The sequence below is a fragment of the Eubalaena glacialis genome, chromosome 2 (genome assembly GCF_028564815.1).
Source record: "Eubalaena glacialis isolate mEubGla1 chromosome 2, mEubGla1.1.hap2.+ XY, whole genome shotgun sequence".
Lineage (NCBI taxonomy): Eukaryota > Metazoa > Chordata > Mammalia > Artiodactyla > Balaenidae > Eubalaena > Eubalaena glacialis.
Window position 1 is genome coordinate 184118311 of NC_083717.1, and position 20423 is coordinate 184138733.

At 53.9% G+C, this 20423-nt stretch overlaps 1 protein-coding gene across 2 annotated transcripts; it reads left to right on the top strand.

Moving 5' to 3' along the window:
* Positions 1-7480: 7480 nt before the first annotated feature.
* CHGA (chromogranin A) lies at positions 7481-20183 on the top strand. Of its 2 annotated transcripts, none has more exons than XM_061182823.1 (8): positions 7481-7759; positions 8559-8605; positions 10908-11001; positions 11853-11921; positions 14141-14239; positions 15793-16227; positions 16964-17445; positions 19703-20183. In XM_061182823.1, the coding sequence occupies exons 1-8, from the start codon at positions 7714-7716 to the stop codon at positions 19784-19786; spliced, it is 1356 nt and encodes a 451-aa protein (XP_061038806.1). In that variant the 5' UTR covers positions 7481-7713; the 3' UTR covers positions 19787-20183. The 2 variants fall into 2 exon arrangements, with proteins under 2 accessions (XP_061038806.1, XP_061038807.1); XM_061182824.1 differs by having other exon boundaries at positions 15793-16221.
* Positions 20184-20423: the final 240 nt, after the last annotated feature.

Sequence of the window (20423 nt, forward strand, 5' to 3'; positions counted from 1 at the left end):
CGAGGAATCGTGGTGGAGGGGTGGGAAGGAAGCGGGGGTGGAGGGTAGGGGGCGAGGAGAGGAAAGGAAATCAATAAAGAGTGTGCTAGCAATAGTGTATGCAGGCAAGCCCGACCCCAGGGTGAGGAACCAGCTGAATTCCTCAGGGAGCCAATGAGAAGCTGTACAAAAAACCCCTCCTTGGAATAGCGCCCAGGGGTGAGGAAGGTGGGGTGCTTCTAAATGAACCTCTGACACTTGTCTTCCATTGGCTTCCCCCCAAATATTTACCTTCCCATATTTTGACACCTTTGGAAGCCTAAAATCCTTTTCCTTTCTCTTGTCACTTCTCTACAAATTTATTTGTTAAGATGCTATATAAGCCCAAGTTCTAACCATCCCTTTGAGTTACTATCACTGAGATTTCTCCTGTGTGAGGTGCACCACATGCATTAATAAACTATTTTTCTCTTGTTGAAAAAATAAATAAATGAACATCTGAGGGCAAGTCCCTGAGCTTTCAGTTTCTGGTGAAAGCGAGCAGAGCAGACTTCTGGGTTTCTGTGAAAACGCTTTGGGCACCAAGGGGTAGATCCTGGCAGTGGGAGGTGGCCCAGGACCCTGAGAGGCCCAAGAGACATGGGCAGGGCTTGGACTGCGTCTGGTAGAGTTAGGCTCACTGGCTTGAGGGGAGCAACTGGGGCTGCAGCCAGCCCTGAGCCTGCCGCTCCCCATGGACACAGACAGGCTGCCTCTGGGGTCTCCCTTGGTGGTGTATTCTGGGGGACTGCACTTCTGTGAGAACCACCTCCGAAGTCCTGGGAGACCAGCTCTGGTGGGGGCTCTGGCGCCCCTCCCCAGTGGGTGCCCCCAGCAGGACTCCCACTCTCCCAGCTTAGAGCCCGGAGCGCTCCCAGGGACGCTAGCTGGGGGGCAGCTTCTGCCCCACAGAGAGACTAGGATGCTGATTCTGTCCCCCTGCTCTCACTCCTCAGACTAGAAGGCAGCCACCTTCATGCAGCCAACACCCTCACACAGCAGTGGCCATAGAGAGTGCTTTCAAATTTTTTATTGTGGTAAAATACACAGAACATAAAATTTACCATTTTAGCCATTTTTAGGTGTACAGCTCAGTGGCATTAAGTACCTTCACATTGTTGCACAACCATCACCATCTATCCCCATAATTTTTTATCTCCTCCAACAGAAATGCTGTTCGCATAATGCAAAACCCCCCCATTCTCCCCTCCCCAGCCCCTGCTCCTGGCAACCTCCATTCTATTTTCTGTCTCTGAATTTGACTAAAGAGTGATTTTTTAAAAAGCATTTCAGTGTCGTTCTCACTGCCCAAATCTGCTTTCTGTTGTCTCCTCCTCCCCACCAACCCCAGGTTGGCCCCTGGACTCTGGAGTTAGGGGGTAGCATTTTGGCTGCCAGTCCCATACCTCTTTCATCCATTTCTTCACTCTTTTCATTCACTGAAGCAGTGGAACAATTGAGGGCCAGGAGAACCAGTTCTGGCTCTTACAACTTGCTGTGTGATCTTAGGTAAGTGCCTTTCCATCTCTGAACCTCAGGAATGGGACCAGAATCTTGGCAATACCAGTGTCACTCACTGAGTTTCTTACAGACCTGGAAACTGATCATTTTAAGGCATTAATTCAGACAACTGCCCATTAACCAGGGGATTTCTATGCCCGTGATCAAACCCTGAAGTGTTGACATCCTTTATAAAGCCTGCATGGTTTGAATGAATTTGAATGGTGTTGTCTGTGATACGGAAATAAATAGTGCCTGGCATTGAGTAGTCTTTTTCCTTTGACATAGTGACAAGGGGTCTACAAACACTCCCACCATCAGCACCCTATTCACCTGGACACCCTCCACCCCAGTGTTGCTGTTTGCTGTCAGAACTGTTCACTGCCCTTACTGGCTATTTCCTTGTTTCAGCTGGGGTTCAGCTGCGGAAAGCAGGATAGTAAACGACTTACAGAGTCACTGGGAGGACTGAAGAAGTTGACTGTAGTGTGTTTCCAGAAACAGCTCACAAAGCCACACCCCAGAACTGAGCTGCCACGGGAGCTGCCCATGCCAGGATCAGGAAACTTCTTGCCAAGTCAGAACGCTGCCACCACAGCCGCTGACTCCAGAGCCACCCACCTCTGCCATGTCCACAGGAGCAACATATTGGCTCTGCACCCTGTCTCTCTCCACACAATTCCTGAGCAAGTACCTCTGATTGGTGGAACCTAAATCACATCCAAGTCTTCAGCTGCAAGGGGTTCTGGGAAATGTAGTTTTTAGTTTTCCTACTTCTGCCCACCTGGAGAGGGTTGGAATGGAGGTTGAACAATCTAATCCACAGTGTCCTCCATATACTCACAAGGTAAAGAGCTCCTGACTTTGCTTTGCCCCCTGCCTCCTGCTCTCTGTGAGCTATGCTATAGCTCCCACCACATACTCAGCTCAATGCTTCATCTAACATACAAAACCAAGGCAGTATGTATACTTAGCTATAATCATAACACATTCTGTGCGTGGATCAAAATTTGGCAGTATATCTGGGAAACTGTCAGGGGGAGCCATGAGCAGTGGGTAGACTGAGAAATACTGGTTCCCTAGTGCTCTAACATGATCCTAAGATGGGTTGCTAAGCCCACCTTCAGAGCAGACCGTCCTTTCTGATTCCTCTTACTGCATAATTGATGGAGAGCTAACCACATCTTGGCTTTAGGATTTTGCATTTCAGCAGGAGTGATTCACAGAAAGAACATTTGTCTGGGGGAAAAAAAAACAACCAAACAAACCAAAAAAACAAGGACCTGACCATGGGCACCAGATGAGAGGTATTTGCTTTAAGCAGAAGTGGCTCCAGAATGTCAAGACAAGAGGAGCTTAGGGGCAGCGACCTGATTAGAAATGGGGGCTAGAGAACTTGTTCAAAACTTTATATATAAAGCCAGGACATGGTTTTTTATGGAGATTGCCTGTATAGATTTGGAGCAATAAATAGAGCCTTTCACCATGTTTCATCCACCTAAAGCTGGAAAAACATCAATTGTCTTTCTCAGAGATGAGAAACCTTAGAAAGCCTGAAGGCAGTAGTTTTGGATGGGGGTTGATGATGAGGATCAGTTAAACATAAGGCTGGTAGAGGGCGTAAGGCATGGGAAATGGAGGGGGGTGACACAGACATGACTGGTCCCCCACTCCACTGTTTCCTAGCTGTGTGACCTTGGAAGAGTTCCTCCATTTCTCTGAGCTTTGGCTTCTGCATATGAGAAACAGAGATGTTGATATCTTAGGCACAGGTTTATTGTAAAGATGAAATAACATGTATAAAGCCCTGTAGCAGATGTCAGTGTTCCACCTATGTCCCCTTGCACCACCTCGGAGGTTACCTGTAGACAGTTCCCATACATGCCAACAGCTTCCAGTGTTTCTCTGTCTGAGGGTATTCTCTGGCAGTGGGAGTTTGCTTGGCCCTTTCACAGAGCAGACAGGAAGTGCGGGGAAATCAACGTCTTCAGGTGAGACCCTCAATGAGGGAAAGGAATCGACAGGTAAGTATCCCAGCGTCCCGCCCCAGTGGAAAAATCGCGAGGTGTGTCCTACACAGTTTCTCAGTAAGTCCCAGCTAGACTGAGTCTCCACTGCCCTCAGTGGTAACTTACTTATCAATACACATTTCATTGGTTCTTTTGTTTTCCTTGTCTCACTTTCCTACTCCCTTGCTGATGGAATAACTTCCAAATGAAGCACTCCCAAATCCTCGCTTAGGGTCTGCTTTTGGGGAAACCCAATCAAAGACAAGCATCTGGGGCTTCCCTGGTGGCGCAGTGGTTAAGAATCCGCCTGCCAATGCAGCGGACACGGGTTCGAGCCCTGGTCCAGGAAGATCCCACATGCCGTGGAGCAACTAAGCCCGTGCGCCACAACTACTGAGCCTGCACTCTAGAGCCTGCGAGCCACAACTACTGAAGTCCGCGCGTCTAGAACCCATGCTCTGCAACAAGGGAAGCCACCGCAATGAGAAGCCCGCGCACCGCAACAAAGAGTAGCCCCCGCTCGCCACAACTAGAGAAAGCCCGCGCACAGCAACGAAGACCCAATGCAGCTAAAAATAAATAAATAAAATAAATAAATTTATTAAAAACAAAGACAAGCATCTAACCCAATGCCTAGCTCCTTAAAAGGGACCCATCAACAGCACCATACAGGGTTCCTCATCAGAACCATAACACAGAAATTATTTGAGTGGCTATTTTTTCAGTTCTCCCAAGAATGGTGCATAATTCGTACCATTCTAGATACATGCAAGAGACACTAATTCATGATGAATGCCTTAGGGTATTGGGCTTCATTCTCTTGTAAAACTGCATCCGTAAACAAGTGTAATAATTGTGTCTACCTCATAGGGCTGTATTGTAACTCTTAGAACAGTGCCTGGTTCTTAGCAAGTTTTCCACAAGGGTTAGTTGTTGGCATCACCCCCATGGGTTGTGAGGTACAGAATGCACATCGTCCTCCAGTATCCTGTCTTCCTTTAGTAATCAGAACCTCCCCGTGGCTGCCCAGTCTCCCTTACAACTAGGTGTGTCCACGTGCCTAAGTCCCAGCCAGTGGGCTGTGAGAAGTGTTGCAGGCAAGGTCTGCATCAGAACCTTACAGAGAAGCTGCTTGGTCTCCATCTACCCTTTGCCCCCTTTGAGATGGTTGAGAAATGGTGGCAACCAGAATAGCTGCCTTGATATCAAAGGTGGAAAATGTTTGTTGAGGATGACAGAGCCACCCCATGAATCCGAACTGTTCACTCTGGGACTGTTGTGGAAGAGATAAATAAGACCCCATCTTATTTCACTGTATTTTAGGGTCTTTCGTTCCAGTGGCTTATCCTTACTTAACCAATCCAGCCCAAAGCCAAAGATGGGATCAATGGATGTGAGTTTTCTCCTTCTTTCAATTTTCCATTGTGCCGACCACGTGCCCAGCACTATGCCGGAAACTGAAGTCGAAAGATGAGCAGGATGCAGACCAAATCCCAAGGAGCTCAAAGTGTAACGAGATAGAAGGATCTAGAGGCAAAAAATTCCAACCACGTGTGATAAACGCTCACACAAATGTTGTGGAGGCAGAGAGGAGGGAGCAATTACCTTAGGTCCTAAAAAGGATGGAAGCATTTGCCAGGCTATAGGGGAGGGAGTGGGATGATAATGAGAGGCATTCCAGGGAGCGGTAACAGCACGTGAGAAATCATGAGATGGGGGGAACCATGGACATTTGAGCAAAACAAGCTGTAGGTCCAACTTTACCATTCACTGGCCATGTGGCATCTTGGAAGCTCATGTTAACATCCTGGGTCTCAGTTTCCAAATCTGCAAAGTAGAATAAAGACAATCCTGCTCTAACTTAGGCTGAGGATTACCGTAAGGGCTCAGTGATGGAACATTCTGAAGAGCTGTACAGCATGGTGTAAGTGCTAGTTACTGGCATCGTCACTTGTAAAGCCTAGTTTGGGACATTTTTGCCGGTTGCTTATGCTCAGCTTCACGGGGCAAACAGGATCAGGCTTCTGGAGAACTAGTGCTCCCGGGAAGGTGGCAGGCGCTCTGAAACTTCCCAGGAGAAAAATCCACTCAGCTTGGAAAGTGGTTCAACTTTCTTCACGGCAGTTGGGCAATGCACATCAAGTGTCTTAAAATGTCCATTTTCTTCGACTGAGGAGTTCACCTACTGTTATATGAAATGACATGAAAGAATTGCAAATGCTACAGAGGTTTGTGTACAAGGCTGTATGTTGCAAACCTTTGCACCACGTTCAGGATGACCCACATCAGAAGGGCGCTTATGTTTTCAGTGTTTGGCTGAAGTTTTTCACTGGGAACTGTCCTTTACCAGGGGAGCCACCTCCACAAAGACTATAGAACATACACTTTAAAATGATCAGTACTTCTCTCTGGGTTGTGTGAGTACAGGTGATGTTCTGTATTTCTGTGCATTTCCAAGTTTTTCAGACAGACTCCATGTTACTGTTCAGCTCTATTCTCCAGGCCGTTTTCCCTCTACCTCCTTACTATTCCGTGAACACGCCAGGCACATTCCTCCCTCTGGGCCTTTGCACTTGCCGTCCCTCGGCCCGGAGCCCTCTGCCCCAGGACACAGCAACTTCAGGTGACTTGCTAAAATGTCACTTCCTTGGTGAGGCCTCCTTAGATCCACCCTCTTTACAAAATAGCCCAACCCCTTCCCCCAGCACACCCATCCCCCTTCCCTGCTTCATTTTTGTCCATAGCACTTGTCCCCACCTGACATACCGTGCATACCTACAGCAGCTAAGTGCTGTCCTAAGCACATAGTAGGTGATTAACAAACGGTGGTTAAATGAACGAATACCTGCATGAACAGGACTTTTTTGTCTCTTCTGAGCTTCTGCCAGCTTTGCCTTTAGGGGCGGGAAGTGGGAAGTAGCAGCAGCAGATGGGAGGGGACGGTTACAGGAAGAAGGAGGGGCTCTTGGATGATGCCAGCTGATGCCAAACTGTTGCTCAGATACCCGCTTCACTATGACAGTGGGGTCAGGTGGCAAAGGGTGAGAGCAGTAATGTGGCCGGAGCATAAGGACCTCAGGGCAGAGAGAAACAAACCAGGAAACCAGCCTTACACACAAACCATCCAGGTTTTGAGAACACTCAAGAGGAGGTGAGAGCTGTTCTCAAACACACAAATGGGTTATCAGCCCCAAGAAGGTGATCCTAAGGGGCTGAACGAGGTCTAATGAGTACAAGTTACAAGGACCTCTATTTCGGTTTGATATCAAGAACTGTCCCCTACTCCTCCCTCCCCACCCGCCATGAGCACTGTCCAACAATGGCCAAGGCCCAGAATTCACTCATCTGTGGGTTGAACTTTCAATCAGTACATTCAACAGTTATCAGTTAAGGGCATTTACTCTGTCAGGTGCCCTGCTCAGGACTGTGAAAGCAATGAAGACTAAACGTTATTCAAATAAATAAATGCATATTAGAAATCGTGAAAGCACAAAACTGGGTTGCCAGAGAGAGAGGCCTGATTCAGACAAGGGGTCGGGGACCTCTAGACGGCCTCCTAGATATTTGAGGGAGCCCTGAATGGTGAGCATGCCTCCAGCCAGAGGGTGGAGGAAGCAAGACCCCCTCAAGAGGGACCCTCAGGAGCAAGGAGTGGTGCGCTAGAACTGGCAGGGACCTCAGCGCACTTTGGCGGCACACGAGGTCCAGAGACTGGAGGTCACTTGCCCACGGACACACAGCAAGTCGGTGGAGACGTCGAGGGGTGGACGATCAGCTGAGTCCCCCGTGCCACCTCCTGGAAGCCACATATCCGCCTCGCTGCCTCACCCAAGAGCTGTGTGAGGCGGTGGCCATCGGCAACAGCCGTGAGGCTGGGGGTGGAGCGAACTGCGGCCAGACCCCCGGAGGGATGGGAAAAGGGGGTAGGGGCGGGTCCGATGACGTCATTTCCGGGGTCCGGGGTGTATATAAGTGGGGCGCGAGGGTGCCACTGCTGCAGTGCCCGAGCCCAGTGGGGAAAGGCGGCGGGCGGATTGACAGGCGGACGCACACAGAGACCTTGCGACCCCCATCGCCGCACCTGTGTCCCCGAGGCCGCCCGGAGCGACCAGTCCAGCCACCCCTCACCCCAGTGCGCGCCGCGCCCGGCCCCAGACCGCCAGCTGCTCGGCGCCCCGGGTTCGCCATGCGCTCCGCCGCGGTCCTGGCGCTTCTTCTCTGCGCCGGGCAAGGTGAGCGAGCGCGGGGCCTTGGGGGAGAGGGTCCCTGGCGCCCCTGCCTGCTCTTGCCCTGCCTGCCCTGAGGTCCGGGCCCCGCGCAGCGCCGCGCGCTCCTCCATGCCTGCGCGCGGCGAGTTTTCAGCGCCACGGACAGCGCCTCGCCTCCCACCCGACCCCGCAAGGGGGCCCGGGAGCTGATCCCGCAGGCCTGGCTCTTTGACTCGGACTCCCGACCCCGCGGGGCAGGGTCCCCTGACGTCCCCACCCCGTGTCTGGGCTGCTTCGGGGCCGGCGCCGGCTCTGCGCCGTGGCTGGCCAAGGTCATCGGGGTAGGTGGGAGGACCGCTGCGGGCTCCCCACTCGCCTGCCGCCCCCTGCATCCTCCCTCTCCCCGCGTCTGTCTGCCCTTGACTTCTGCCTCTCCCATCCCCTGTCGCAGTCCTGCTCTTCCATCTCTTCCGCTCACCTCACCCTCTTTCTGTCACCTCTGGGGTCTCTCTGCCTCTCCCTCATCCTCCCCCACCCCAATCCCACTCAGCCATTGGCCTGTTTTCACAGCTCTTGCTTTCAGCTCACACACCCCCTCCAGAGCACGAGCTTTCCCACGGGGAAGGGTTAGGGCTCTCAGTGCAGCCTCTGGGAGCCACCTCCGTGGGGGCAGCAGCTGGGGAAGGGAAATAAAATCAGTTCAGCGTCTCATTTGGGTGGAGGTGGTCTTAAGAGGGAGCGCCCCTGCTGGAACCAGTCTGGAAGGACCACGTTCTCCCCTCGGAGCAGAGGAGTGACCCCAGCTCTCTCTTTTTCTTCCTAGTCATTGCCCTCCCTGTGAACAGCCCTATGAATAAAGGGGACACTGAGGTAAGAAGGGGTGCGGGGATGCCCCGCGATGGGGGGCAGGAGCATAAAGCCAAGAGCCAGCACTGCGGCTGCTGAGCCTGGGGACAGCTTCGCCAAAAGAAGACATCGAAGTCTGCTAGATTTCCCTGCTCTCCTCCTGTGGGGCCTTCCCCGGCCTCCTCTGAGTTGGGTGTGCAGCCCGATGGGGCCTGTGTCTTACCCGCGGGGCCCAGGTGCCAGGCCCACTGTCCTGAACACTCCGAATCTCACAGACCCACCACGGGCTGGCGGGGGTGCCTTCTCTGAGGCTGTGGTTGTCCACCGACCTGCGGGAACAGTCTTCATCTGCCTGGCTCTGGCCTCCCGCTTTGCTCTTCCCCAGAGCCCTGCCAGCAACACACCCGCCCCGTCCCCCAGTCACTAAAGCCCTGGCTGGCTCTCCCAAAGGGCCACAGTGAAAACACTCTTGATCATGGCTCCTGCACCCAGGGTCCCAGCCAGTTGGGGCTGCTGGTGGAGGTCACCCAGGAAAGGGCCTTAGAAGACACTGGTGTGGGCTTCTGTGGCCAGCAAAAGACACTCTATGTTGGGTGTATACTCGAAATTTATTCATGTCTGAGTTGGGGCTGTTTTTCCAGTCTCTGATGTTCACGGATACCTCCACTTGGGAGCCAGAAATTTCTACTCCCTGCCTTTTCAGGAGCTGTTTTCTTCTATTCCAGAGAGGCTGTAGTTGAAACCCAAAACATCAAAGAGATTTCAACCTCAGTTTGCTCATTTATATTTCCTATTCATTAGTTACAGACAGGCCTAAATTTAAACCTATACCACTCATTGTAGCTGTGTGATGTTGGGAAGATTCCTTAACTTTTCTGAGCTTCCCCTTTTCCTGTCTATAATAATATTTCCTTTGAGGGGAGTTGTAAGGAATTGGAATCATGTGAAGTACCTGGCACATAGTTGGTCCTCAGTAAATAAGCATTTTTATTCCTAGAGCTTCCTTTCATGACCTCCCCATCACTCTTGGGACCCATACCCAATTCCTCTCTCCCAGAATCTGTCCTCATGGAGTGGTGGTTATCTGATATTCCCAGTGCAAGACTTTTGGTTGCAGGGAGATATAGGGTGCAGGCTATAAGCTCCTCCTTGCCAGGTCCCTTACGGGAGACACTTTATATTCAGCAGCCTGGGGTCAGAGACACCGGAGCAGCTGGTGAAGACCTGCATGTTTTAACCTAGGATGCCATGACTACCGTAGAGCCTGTTTGCCGGTTTGCCATCCTGAATCTTTGGATGGGTTGCCTTGGCATCCCGTAGACACAGCCTTCCACCCCCTCACTCCCCACCAGTGTTGCCTGATGCGTGTCTGATACCTCCTGCTCCTCTGCCTAGCTCTAGGCAGCTGAAGCAGGTTGGGAGTCGTGAATCCCTCCCCGGGTGTGTGTGGCACTTCATGCATTATAGAGTATTTTCCCATCTGTGCCTTATCACCCTGGGAGGGGAGTTGGGAACGTCTTCTCACTCCCATTTTACAAATGAGGAAATTGAGGCTCAGAGAGGTCAAGTCGCTTGCCCAAGATCACACAGCTAGGATATCACACTACAGTTGGCACCATCTTCAGATATCATTCACTTATTGGCTGCCTGATTATCCATAGCACCTTGCTGGGCACTAGATAAGACTTTCAGAGATATGGCTGCTGTTGGCCTGGGATGGACACCCAGATGTAGCAGATAGATGTGTGCCCACATCCAGCCAGGGGATTCACCTGGTGGGTGACTATGGAGCCAGACTGTGAGGCTGTCACTCCCTGCACGTGACAACACCATGGATATCTAGAGACAGTTTTCCAAGTCTTGTTTCCAGACAGGGCAGAGCCAGGAAAGGTCTTTGCTCTCCACTGGGTGGTCCAGAAAGGCTTCCTGGAGATAGCTGACCTTTTGGGCATCTGCAAGACTAAAGTACTTTTGCAAGACACACCTCTAATGCCCAGGAGCAGCTTCCCCATCTTCAGAGAAGCCCTTGGGATGAGAGGGTACAGGGTACCCACCCCCACCTTAGAGGGGCTCCTGCCGGCCTGGTGATTGGAGCGCCTGGCACTTGGTAAGCACTGTGTAAGGTTTTTTGGTTTTGGTTTTAATTATTACTATTGCTGTTACTATGTAGCTAAGAAAGCAGGGCTGTACCCCTGAGCTAGGCGTCCCTGGACTCCGAAAGACACAAGAGAATGTCCTTATGTCCTCCGTAGAAATTTACCCTGGAACTTCAGGGAACTGAGCCCCACGCCCAAACCAGCCCCAACCTGCCCCACTTTCTTCCCAGGTGATGAAGTGCATCGTGGAGGTCATTTCTGACACGCTCTCCAAGCCCAGCCCCATGCCTGTCAGCCAGGAGTGTTTCGAGACACTCCGAGGAGGTATGAGCCAGGCTTGGGGTGAGGGGCTGCTGCCTGCTGGGCTGGGGGGCAAGGACACGGGTGTGTGGTTTTTGATGGAATTCAGTGATTTAATTCAGTAGTCACTGACCAAGTGCCTGCCTTAGCCAGGCCTGTGCTGGGTGGTATAGAGAGATGAAGGGCTCACAGCCCCTGTGAGCCCAGAGCTTACAGACTAGCAGAAGGGACAGATATGAACACAATTAACCAGAATTCTGGGCAGAATGAAACCAGGGTTGGAACAGCAAGCCACCAGAATGTGAGCTCCCTGTGGACAAAGACTTTGTGTGCTATATCCCCAGTGCCGAGAACAGCCACTGGCACCTGGTAGATACCCTATAGATGTATGATGAATAAAAGAACACTATGGGTGGGTGGGCACGAGAAGGACAGAGCTTTCCAAGCAGGCAGTCAATGTTGGATAGATCCAACATTAGCTTTGGGGTTGGGCTTTAAGATAAAAGTTGAAAATCAGTAAGTAGAAAAATGAAAAAAGAGTACCCCAGGTGGCGTGGACAACACAGGCAAAGGCATGGAGATGAGAAAACATGTTGTGCTTAGAGACACCCCTGCATCACCTCAGGGGCTGCCATCTCTTGGCGAAGGTCTGGGTGCAGGGACTGTGGCTGACCTTTCTGATATAATAGCAAATGGAGAGCTACCTTGGAAAGGAGGTCATTTCAGAAGTGTTATCTCAAGACCCAGTCTTGCTGCTACCACCCAGCTTTTGAGTTTCCAGAAGAAATGCCTTGTGCTCAGCTGAAAATACTGATGGCAATCTCCTTCTAGGCTGTTCTCTGGAAACCACCCGTAACGACTCTTCTTCATTGCAGATGAACGGATCCTCTCAATCCTGCGACATCAGAATTTGCTGAAAGAGCTCCAAGACCTCGCTCGCCAAGGTATTTTCCAACCGCTGCACGCGAATCTGAGTAAATTCCAGTAACTGAGAGTCAGAAAATCATGGTGGAAGGCTGAGCAAGGTCTTGTTTCTGATACTCAGTTATTGCCTTTCAATTATAGGGAGGCAAGGTGGGGTCCTCTGTGCCACCTGGTCCGGTCTATAATTAACGTAATTAAAGAGATCCAGGCCCAGAGAGGTTGAGTGACTTGTCCAAGGTCACATAGTAAGTTAAGGACATCCCAAGACCAGATGCAGCTCTTCTAATACCCCATGGTCTCTGGAGTTCAGCCATTTTAGAGGGGACACTTGCAAGACTAGGTTGCAGAGAGGATCCCTTTTCTCTGTTAACGGAAAAGAAAACTGGTCTCCAGGAGAGAGGAGGGGCCCCTTTGCCCTTGTGAGCTTCTGCTCAAGGGGGAGATGGGAGAAGCAGGGTCTTGCTTGCCCCAAAACACAGACCAGACTTGCAGTGTGCTTTCAGAGCGAAACATGGCTTTCTCCAAGAGGTTAAGAAGATCGACTGATGCTCTTGGGAATGGAGTGATTTTGTGAGGTAGTGAGCTCCTTGTCACTGAGGATGTTCAAGCAGAGCCTGGATAGGATGCTGGGAAGGAGGGTTAGGCTGATGTCATCCCACAGAGTTAGCTGCTCTGCCCAACCCCAGGCTCCACCTTGGGTTCATGTGAGGCACAGAGGCCTCCCTGGCAAATTGGAAACAACGGGTTCTGGCCCTGCATCTGCCCCAGGCTGACTCCCTGTGAGAAGTGGCTTTTATTTGGGGCAGGGCCATAGGCACCGTTGTGCCTCTCCCTGAGAATGGCCCTCAAGCATGAATCTTGCGTCTCCCTCCAAAGAAAGTGAGGGCCCATCTTTAGGGCTGGGCTTGTGTCTTGGATGGGGTAGGGTGGAGAGCATGAAGGCTGCTGGGGCTCAGGGAAGGCCCCCACTCTGAGGCTTCTGGGGCAGACTGGGCCACGTGTGAGAATGGAGAGCGATTTGGGGAGGTGGCAAGTGAAAATAACCACAGCAGGAGGGCTCCCTGAGACCCTCCCCAAGTTAGCACGCCATTCTTTCTCTCACTCGCTCGTCCTCCTGGAAGACAAACATCCACTGCATATCGTTGCTAGGAGTGCAATATGATAATTTTTAAATTAAGTATTGAATGACTGACTTACTGCATGTAAATAATTAAATATAATGTCAATGGAGACTACTATAGGGGATGTGTCCTGAAACATCTGTTTACACACATACACACACATATGTGTGTGTGTATCTAATATAAACAGTGTCCAATATACAGGTACATTATTATTTTCTATTAAAAGAGTATGGGATAGATCTATATGTCTGTCTGTCCATCCACCCATCCATCCATCCACTCATCCGCCCACTCCCTCTTCGGTACTCTCATGTCTTCTGCACACCTCTATCCTAGCATTTACCATGCAGCAACCCTGTTTTATAGATGAGCAACCAGGTCTTGGATTGCCCAAGTCACCCAAGGTCACGGAGCAAGGAATTAACCAGGAAGTGTGAACCCCAGTCGGCCGGGGGCCAGATCTGGACATACCCCCGGCCCACAGCCCCCATGTCAGTCTGCTCTGGCCACCCCAGAAATTCTCAACATGGGAAAAAATCACCACCAGCTGCAGAGTTGGCCTGGCCCGGGCCACCATCAAGAACCAGGGATGGGTGGAGACAGAGCAGACAGCATAGCCTGGGGCTGATGCAGGGAGAAGGGTCTCTGGTGCTGACCCTGGGCTTGGATGCAGACAGGTGCTCAGCCTGGGCTTATGGGGTCCAGGGGGAACAGGGGTTGCCTGAATCAAGAGCCTCCACGAGGGGACAAGCAGTCACTATTACCTCTTGCTACAGGGTCCCCTAGCGACCAGCCAGGTCCTGAGGGCCCTCCGCTCTCTGCTTCTGCCCCTGGGACCATCTGCTCCATCTGCACCTTTATTGCTCCATGAGCCAGCAGGCAGGGCTTGTTCTTATTTCCTAGGTGAGAAATGGAGTCTGGAGAGGTGATGGGGCCGGGAGGGGGCAGCCAGCCCTCACCACCCCCCACCAGCTCCTGCCCCATCAGTCTCTCACTGGGCAAGCGCAGAACATGATGTGCCCACTTTACAGATGAGGAAACAGAGGCCTTCCCTCTCATAGACAAACATGCGGAGCTCAGACCAAATGGGACTTTTTTCTCCGTTTTTCGTACAGGAGCCAAGGAGAGGGCACATCAGCAGAAGAAACACAGCAGTTATGAGGATGAACTCTCAGAGGTTCTTGAGAAGCAGAATGACCAGGCCGAGCTGAAGGGTCAGTGCCGACCAGTCTGGCCAGAGACCAGGGGAGGGAGGATGAAAATAACAGTAGTTATGATAGATCGAGGGTTCCTGGGAGTCAGAAGCCCCTCCTTTAGGTCCTGTAATGCAGCTCATATTTCCTTCTCTTTACAAATGGGGAAACTGAGTCCCAGGGAGGTTGAAGTACCTTCCCAAGGCATAATTGGAGATGTGAATCTGGGTCTGTCTCACTCCAAAGCCCTTGATCGGTCCCATCTGCCCACTGCAGGGACTGACACTCTCGGGCAGGAAGTCTCTGGCCTGGCAGATGGGCAGCTTCGACTCTTCCCGGTGGCCACCGCAGCAGGGTCCCCACCCCCAGCGCCTGCCCTCCTGGGAATTAGTGGTGCCTTAGCATAGCCTAGTGGCAGCAGGATCCCAGAGGGGTAGGTTTGAAACACTAAATGAACCTGGATCATCTTTCTTGAAACCAGAGAGCTTTTAGGGGTCACGGATCATGGCTTAGGTCAAGGGGATGCTCTGTTACTCACCTTTCTGCCTAGAAACAGCCACACACTTGCCCTTGCAGCCCTGCTCTTTGCATGTGGAAGGTGAGTGAATAGGGCCAGTTCCTAAGAGCGGGGATCTCAGTGGTCTTCCGTCAGGGCTGAGAGGGGAAGCCTGCTGGTGTGGCCGAGGTGCCCTCGCATTGGCCAGGGCTGTCACCCTAGTGGCTGCTTGGGGCACAGCAGGGACTCCCACATTTTGGCTCCATGGAAATGAGTGTCTGGTTGACTCTGGATGTCTGCCATGGGCTGTAGGAGGGGAATAGTGTAGCATTAATGGGGGTGGCAGCCACATGTCAGTGCGAAGAGCACCCGGTAATTGGCATTTGGAAGCTTGGGTTCGAGGCTCAGCACTGCTGACTGTGAGCACAGACAGGTCACCTTACCTTTCTGAGGATCGGTTTGAGTTTCTGTCAAATGGGCATGGGAGCTTTTCCACCTGGAGTCCTGGAGTCAAATGATGGACTGTACTTGGTAGTGTCTTGTTCAACAGTGATCATTCTAGTAGTGTGAGGGATTTTTACTAGTTAGAAGGCTGTCTTCAAAGCAGCTACAAGAAAATACCTTTTAATGAAACCTGACAAACATTGAGGAATTGAGCCCTTTCACAGGATGCTCAAGACAGAATACCTGCACAGAGGGGAGAATGAAGTTGCGGTAATGGTGCCTCTTACACAGAGAGGTTAAGGAACTTGCCCAAGATCACACAGCAATTCAACTGCTGTCTTAATTTTAAATTCAGGGCTCTATCTTCTGGGGTCATTTTCAAGGTCTTTTTAGAAAAAAAAAAAAAATCACATCCTGCTCTGAGAGGTAGAATTACAGAGAAAGAAACATAATCCAGTTGTGCTCAGGTCAAACCCAGACATGGAGAGGGCAACCCTAATTCTCTCATGGGTGTCTTGGGCTGGGCTTACTGGAAGCCAAGAGATACAGTGACTAAGATATGAAATTGGGCTCTGGGGAGATCCCATGTGCAGCCTGGTCCTCAGGGCCTGACTTTGCTCTGTTGTTTCTGTAGAGGGGACAGAAGAGGCGTCCTCCAAGGATGCTACGGAAAAAAGAGGAGATTCTAAAGAGGTGGAGAGGAATGGTGAAGATGCGGATGGAGCCAGGCCTCAGGCCGCCCCGGAGCTTGGGCAGGGGTCCAAGGTTGAGGAGGACAACCAGGCCCCAGGGGAGGAGGAGGCCTCCTCCAATACCCACCCCCTAGCCAGCCTCTCCAGCCAGAAACACCCAGGCCCACAGGCCGAGGAGGACAGCGAGGGCCCCTCCCAGGGTCCAGTGGGCAGAGAGAAGGGCCTGAGTGCCGAGCAAGGGCAGCAGGCAAAGAGAGAAGAGGAGGAGGAGGAGGCAGAGGCTGGAGAGAAGGCTGTCCCGGAGGAAGAAAGCCCCCCCACCGCAGCATTTAACCCCCACCCGAGCCTCAGCTACAAGGAGATGCAGAGGGGTGAGAGTATGTATGATGTCTGAGACGTCAACAAATGTGTTGGGGAGAGGGGGATGGGACGGAGGGGGGGCCTCATCCATAATCTCATTCCACCTTCACAACAGCCCTGAAAGGTAGGTATTATCTCCATTTGCCTGATGGGAAACCAAGGCTCAGAGAGGTTAAGTAATTTGCCCATGGTCACACAGCTAATTTGTGTAAAAGCTGAGATTCCAACCCAGGCTCGTCTGATTCCAAAACCCTGCATCTCCCACTGTTACACATAGCCCCTCCCCAGCACCCCCCCCCGACCCCCGGAGGGGAGAGGGACTTTGCAGCGTGGGTGGGTGGGCTTTGGGAACAGAGGGACAGCATGACAGGTGGGAACAGGCTGGTCTGGGGACACTGTTAGCTTCACCCAGGGTTTAGGAAAGCCCCTGGCTCCTCGTGAGGCCCTGGTCAGGGTCTTTGCTCCCTCCCCAGCTGGGTGACCCCCGGGTCAGGGCTTCTGGGGTGAGAGGGCCGAAGGAAGAGGCAGGCTCTGGCCAACCCACCCCTCAGAGCTTTAGTGGGTCTAGTAAAGCATGGTGTCAAGATGGCTTTTCCCTCCAAATGGAATCCGTTGTGAGGGGCTGAGCTGGACCCCGCATACGGGGTCTGTGGTCCCAACCGTGGCCACAGAGAGGCCCCGGGGAGTGGCAGGGACCGGGGAAAGTGGCGGTCCCTCCCTCATTCTCCTGCTCTTGTCCACCACCTGCTGCAGGTTGGCCCGAGGCTCTGGCTGTGGATGGAGCCGGGAAGACTGGGGCTGAGGAGGCTCAGTCCCCCAAAGGGAAGGGGGAGCGGGAGCACCCCCAGCAGGAGGAGGAGGAGGAGGTGGCAGGGGCCCCTCAAGGCCTCTTCCGGGGCGGGAAGAGCGGAGAGCCGGAGCAGGAGGAGGAGGAGGAGCGGCTCTCCACGGAGTGGGAGGACGCCAAGCGATGGAGCAAGATGGACCAGCTGGCCACGGAGCTGACAGCCGAGAAGCGGCTGGAGGGGCAGGAGGACGAGGGAGACCCGGACCGTGCCACGAAGCTCTCCTTCCGGGCCCGGGGCTACGACTTCGGGGGTCCTGGGCTGCAGCTGCGACGAGGCTGGAGGCCATCCTCCCGGGAGGACAGCGTCGAGGCGGGCCTGCCCCTCCAGTTGCGTGGCTACCCGGAGGAGAAGAAAGAGGAGGAGGGCAGCGCCAACCGCAGACCAGAGGTTGGTATGGGGTGGGAGCCGGCCCTGGGCCAGGCCCCAGGAGCATGGGCCCAGCTGGGGGTCAGCTGCAGCCAGACATGTGGCCCCTGCACCACTGAGGGGACACTGTCCCCCTTGGAGTCTGGGACTGGAGGGGCACTCAGACAGGGGGCTCTTGGGAAACCGGGAAGGGACAGGGGAAAGGGTGCGTCAGGCAGGGGGGCAAGTGAACCCCAGCTCATGGAGGGGGGCACCCAGGACAGCTGGCGGACAGGAGACAGAAGCGTTCAGGTCAGCGCGCAGAAGCTGGAGAGCTGGTGAGTTAAGCCCGTTCCCAGAGGTGCTGGGCGGGGACTTTGTCCTGAAGGCAATAGGGAGCCTCTGCAGGTTTGGGAGCAGGACAAGGGAGTGACTGGTGGAGCTTGGAGCTTTGGATGGAGAGAGCTTGGAAACTAAAAAGACCTGGCAGGGACTGGCCTGGGGAGGGCTACTTGCTGCCTGGGGGATCCAGGCTCAGGGCAGCATTGGCCTTGAGAGCTGGGAGGGCACGGCAGGAGGGGACACTGAGGCATCCTGGGAAGGCCCTACTGTTGGTCCAGCCATGTCCTCTCCTGGCCCCCGTGCAGCCCAACCACACCCTCCTCCCAGGTTCAGGCCCTGCCTCCCACCCCGATGGCAAAGGCAGCAGGGGCAGGGCCAGCTGGACCTCAGGGCCTGGTGGTGATGGGTGGGGAAGGCATGGACATGTGCCAGAAGACCTGGGCCCTGCCTCCTAGCTGGGTGACCTTCGGCCACTCACTCCCCTTCTCTGAGCCTCATTGGTTCCCCCATTTGTGAAATGGGGGTGAGCAGTCCTTTCTGCTCACCTCATTATCATGATCAGAATGCACACGAGCTTTGAAAACCTGGCCATGCCCAGGGCTACTTGGGAAGCTCAGTGGGGTGCAGGGACATGGTCCCATAGGAGGGGATGGTATGGGACTTTGGGGCAGGCTGGCGACACCACCTTGGGGCTGGAGGAGGCCTTGGGGGGTCTTCAGGCCTCAGTGCCCAGGTGGGAATCGGGGCCTTATGGGGGGGTGGGACATGTTCAAGGCTCTGGCCCCCGTGCTCTTCTCTGCCCACCCAGAAGAGGATGTGGTCCCTTCCTTGGGTCCCCAAGCCATTCTCTGGGCCTGGGACCAGGGTCCCAGCAGCCTGAGAGGAAGAAGTCTCCTTCTTGGGAGCTGGCGCTAAGAGAGGTCACCTGCCTATGTCTCCAAGGACTGAGGGGACGGGGCTCCAGGAAGCAGCAGCCTGTCCCCCAGCCCTCCCCAAGGCTGGGCACCTTTGATCATTGCCTTCCCCACCCACAGAAGCTGGACAGAGCCAGGTGCCCTGGGGCACCCTCCAGCTTCCCTTCTCCACAGGCAGAGGGAGCCTTGGACCGCAGGGCGGAGAAACGGGGACCCCTGAGTCCTGTGGACAGGACAGAGCAGGGCCCCGTCCACTCAGCCCAAAGATCTTAGAAACGGCCCCAGAATCACAGAACTCCTGCCCGGGGGCTACTCCAAGATGGGGGCCTCTGGGGTCCCTGTTTCCACGGCAACCATCATCCGTCTGTTCTGACTGGGCCCCAGGTGGGTGCCCTCTGCTTGGCATCAGGCAGGGACCCCAGGAAGACCACCCCTCTCAGGTCAAAGCTGGGGCGTGGCCTTCCCTGACTCCTGCTCTGAGTCTGAGGGCATGCTCTTGTGGGTGTCAGTCCCAGAGGGTCCCCTGCTGCCCTGGACCACCCTGGCAGCTGGAGCTCGGGGACCCAGTGACTGGGACTGAGGATGCAAGCCCAGCCCTAAGCAGCTCTCACGTCCTGAAACCTGGGCCACAGACCCCTGACCCCTCAGGTAGGAAGGCCTGTGGCAGACAGGAAACCCAGGCACGGCCTCACCCAGGAAGCCATCGTCACAGTCTAGGCCTTGGGGTTGGGGCAGTGGAAGGAGCTCTGAAGGGCACCCGGGGCTTCGTTTTCCACGTGCCCGCGCAGAGCCATTCAGGAGGCGGCGGGCCTGAATGCGTCCACCTGGGGCACATTTCTGCGCTCAGTGCTCCTCAGAGCAGCCCAGCAGGGTGGCACCACTGTCCCCATGGAACAGATGAGGCCCTTGAGACTCAGAAAGGCAAAGCCACCTGTCCAGGCCACACAGCTAACCCGGGCACAACCAGTCTGTCTGCACGCCCCATGCTGCTGGCACAGGCTCCCTGGGCCAGTCCCCGTGTGACTCTTCACATTCTCTCCCAGGACCAGGAGCTGGAGAGCCTGTCGGCCATCGAGGCGGAGCTGGAGAAGGTGGCCCACGAGCTGCAGGAGCTGCGGCGGGGCTGAGGCGCCGGCTGGCCCCACCAGCCAGGGCCCCGAGGCACCCTGTGGTCCTGGCTCTGTTGTCCCCTTTGCAGGTCTTGGCCAGATGGCCCAGGCGCTGCTTCCGGTAGGGAGGCCGCCCCCAGCCTGCCCAAGCCCAAGCCACCCTGTTGCCCCTACGCTCCTTTCCTCCTGCTCCTGACCCCTGCCCCAGTGCGCCCCCCTGCAGGGCGGACCCCTGACTTTAAACAATTTTCCTCTCTCTGAACACGGGCAGCTTTCTCGAAGTTTCCCTTCCACCATTAGAGCCACTGGGCACAACTGCAATAACTTCTGACTTTTTGGTGAAAGCTGAGAACTCCTGACTCTAACATATTCTGTACAAAATTTATCTAAGGATAAATAAATCTGCTCTGGGCTCTTTCCTGTTTCTTTGAACCTTCCCCCGCCCTGACTCCAAGCCGGGTGGGATGAACTGGATTTCAGGCAAAAGGACAAGGGGAGGTTCACTTCCCCTGGGGTGGCTCTGGGCCACTTTCCAGCCAGGGGATCGTGGGCAAGTGACATTGCTGCTTGAAGCATCAGTTTCCTCATCTGTAAAATGGTGCTGACACCTGCCCCAAAGCATGTGTGGGATTAAATAACACTCTTCCCCTATCTC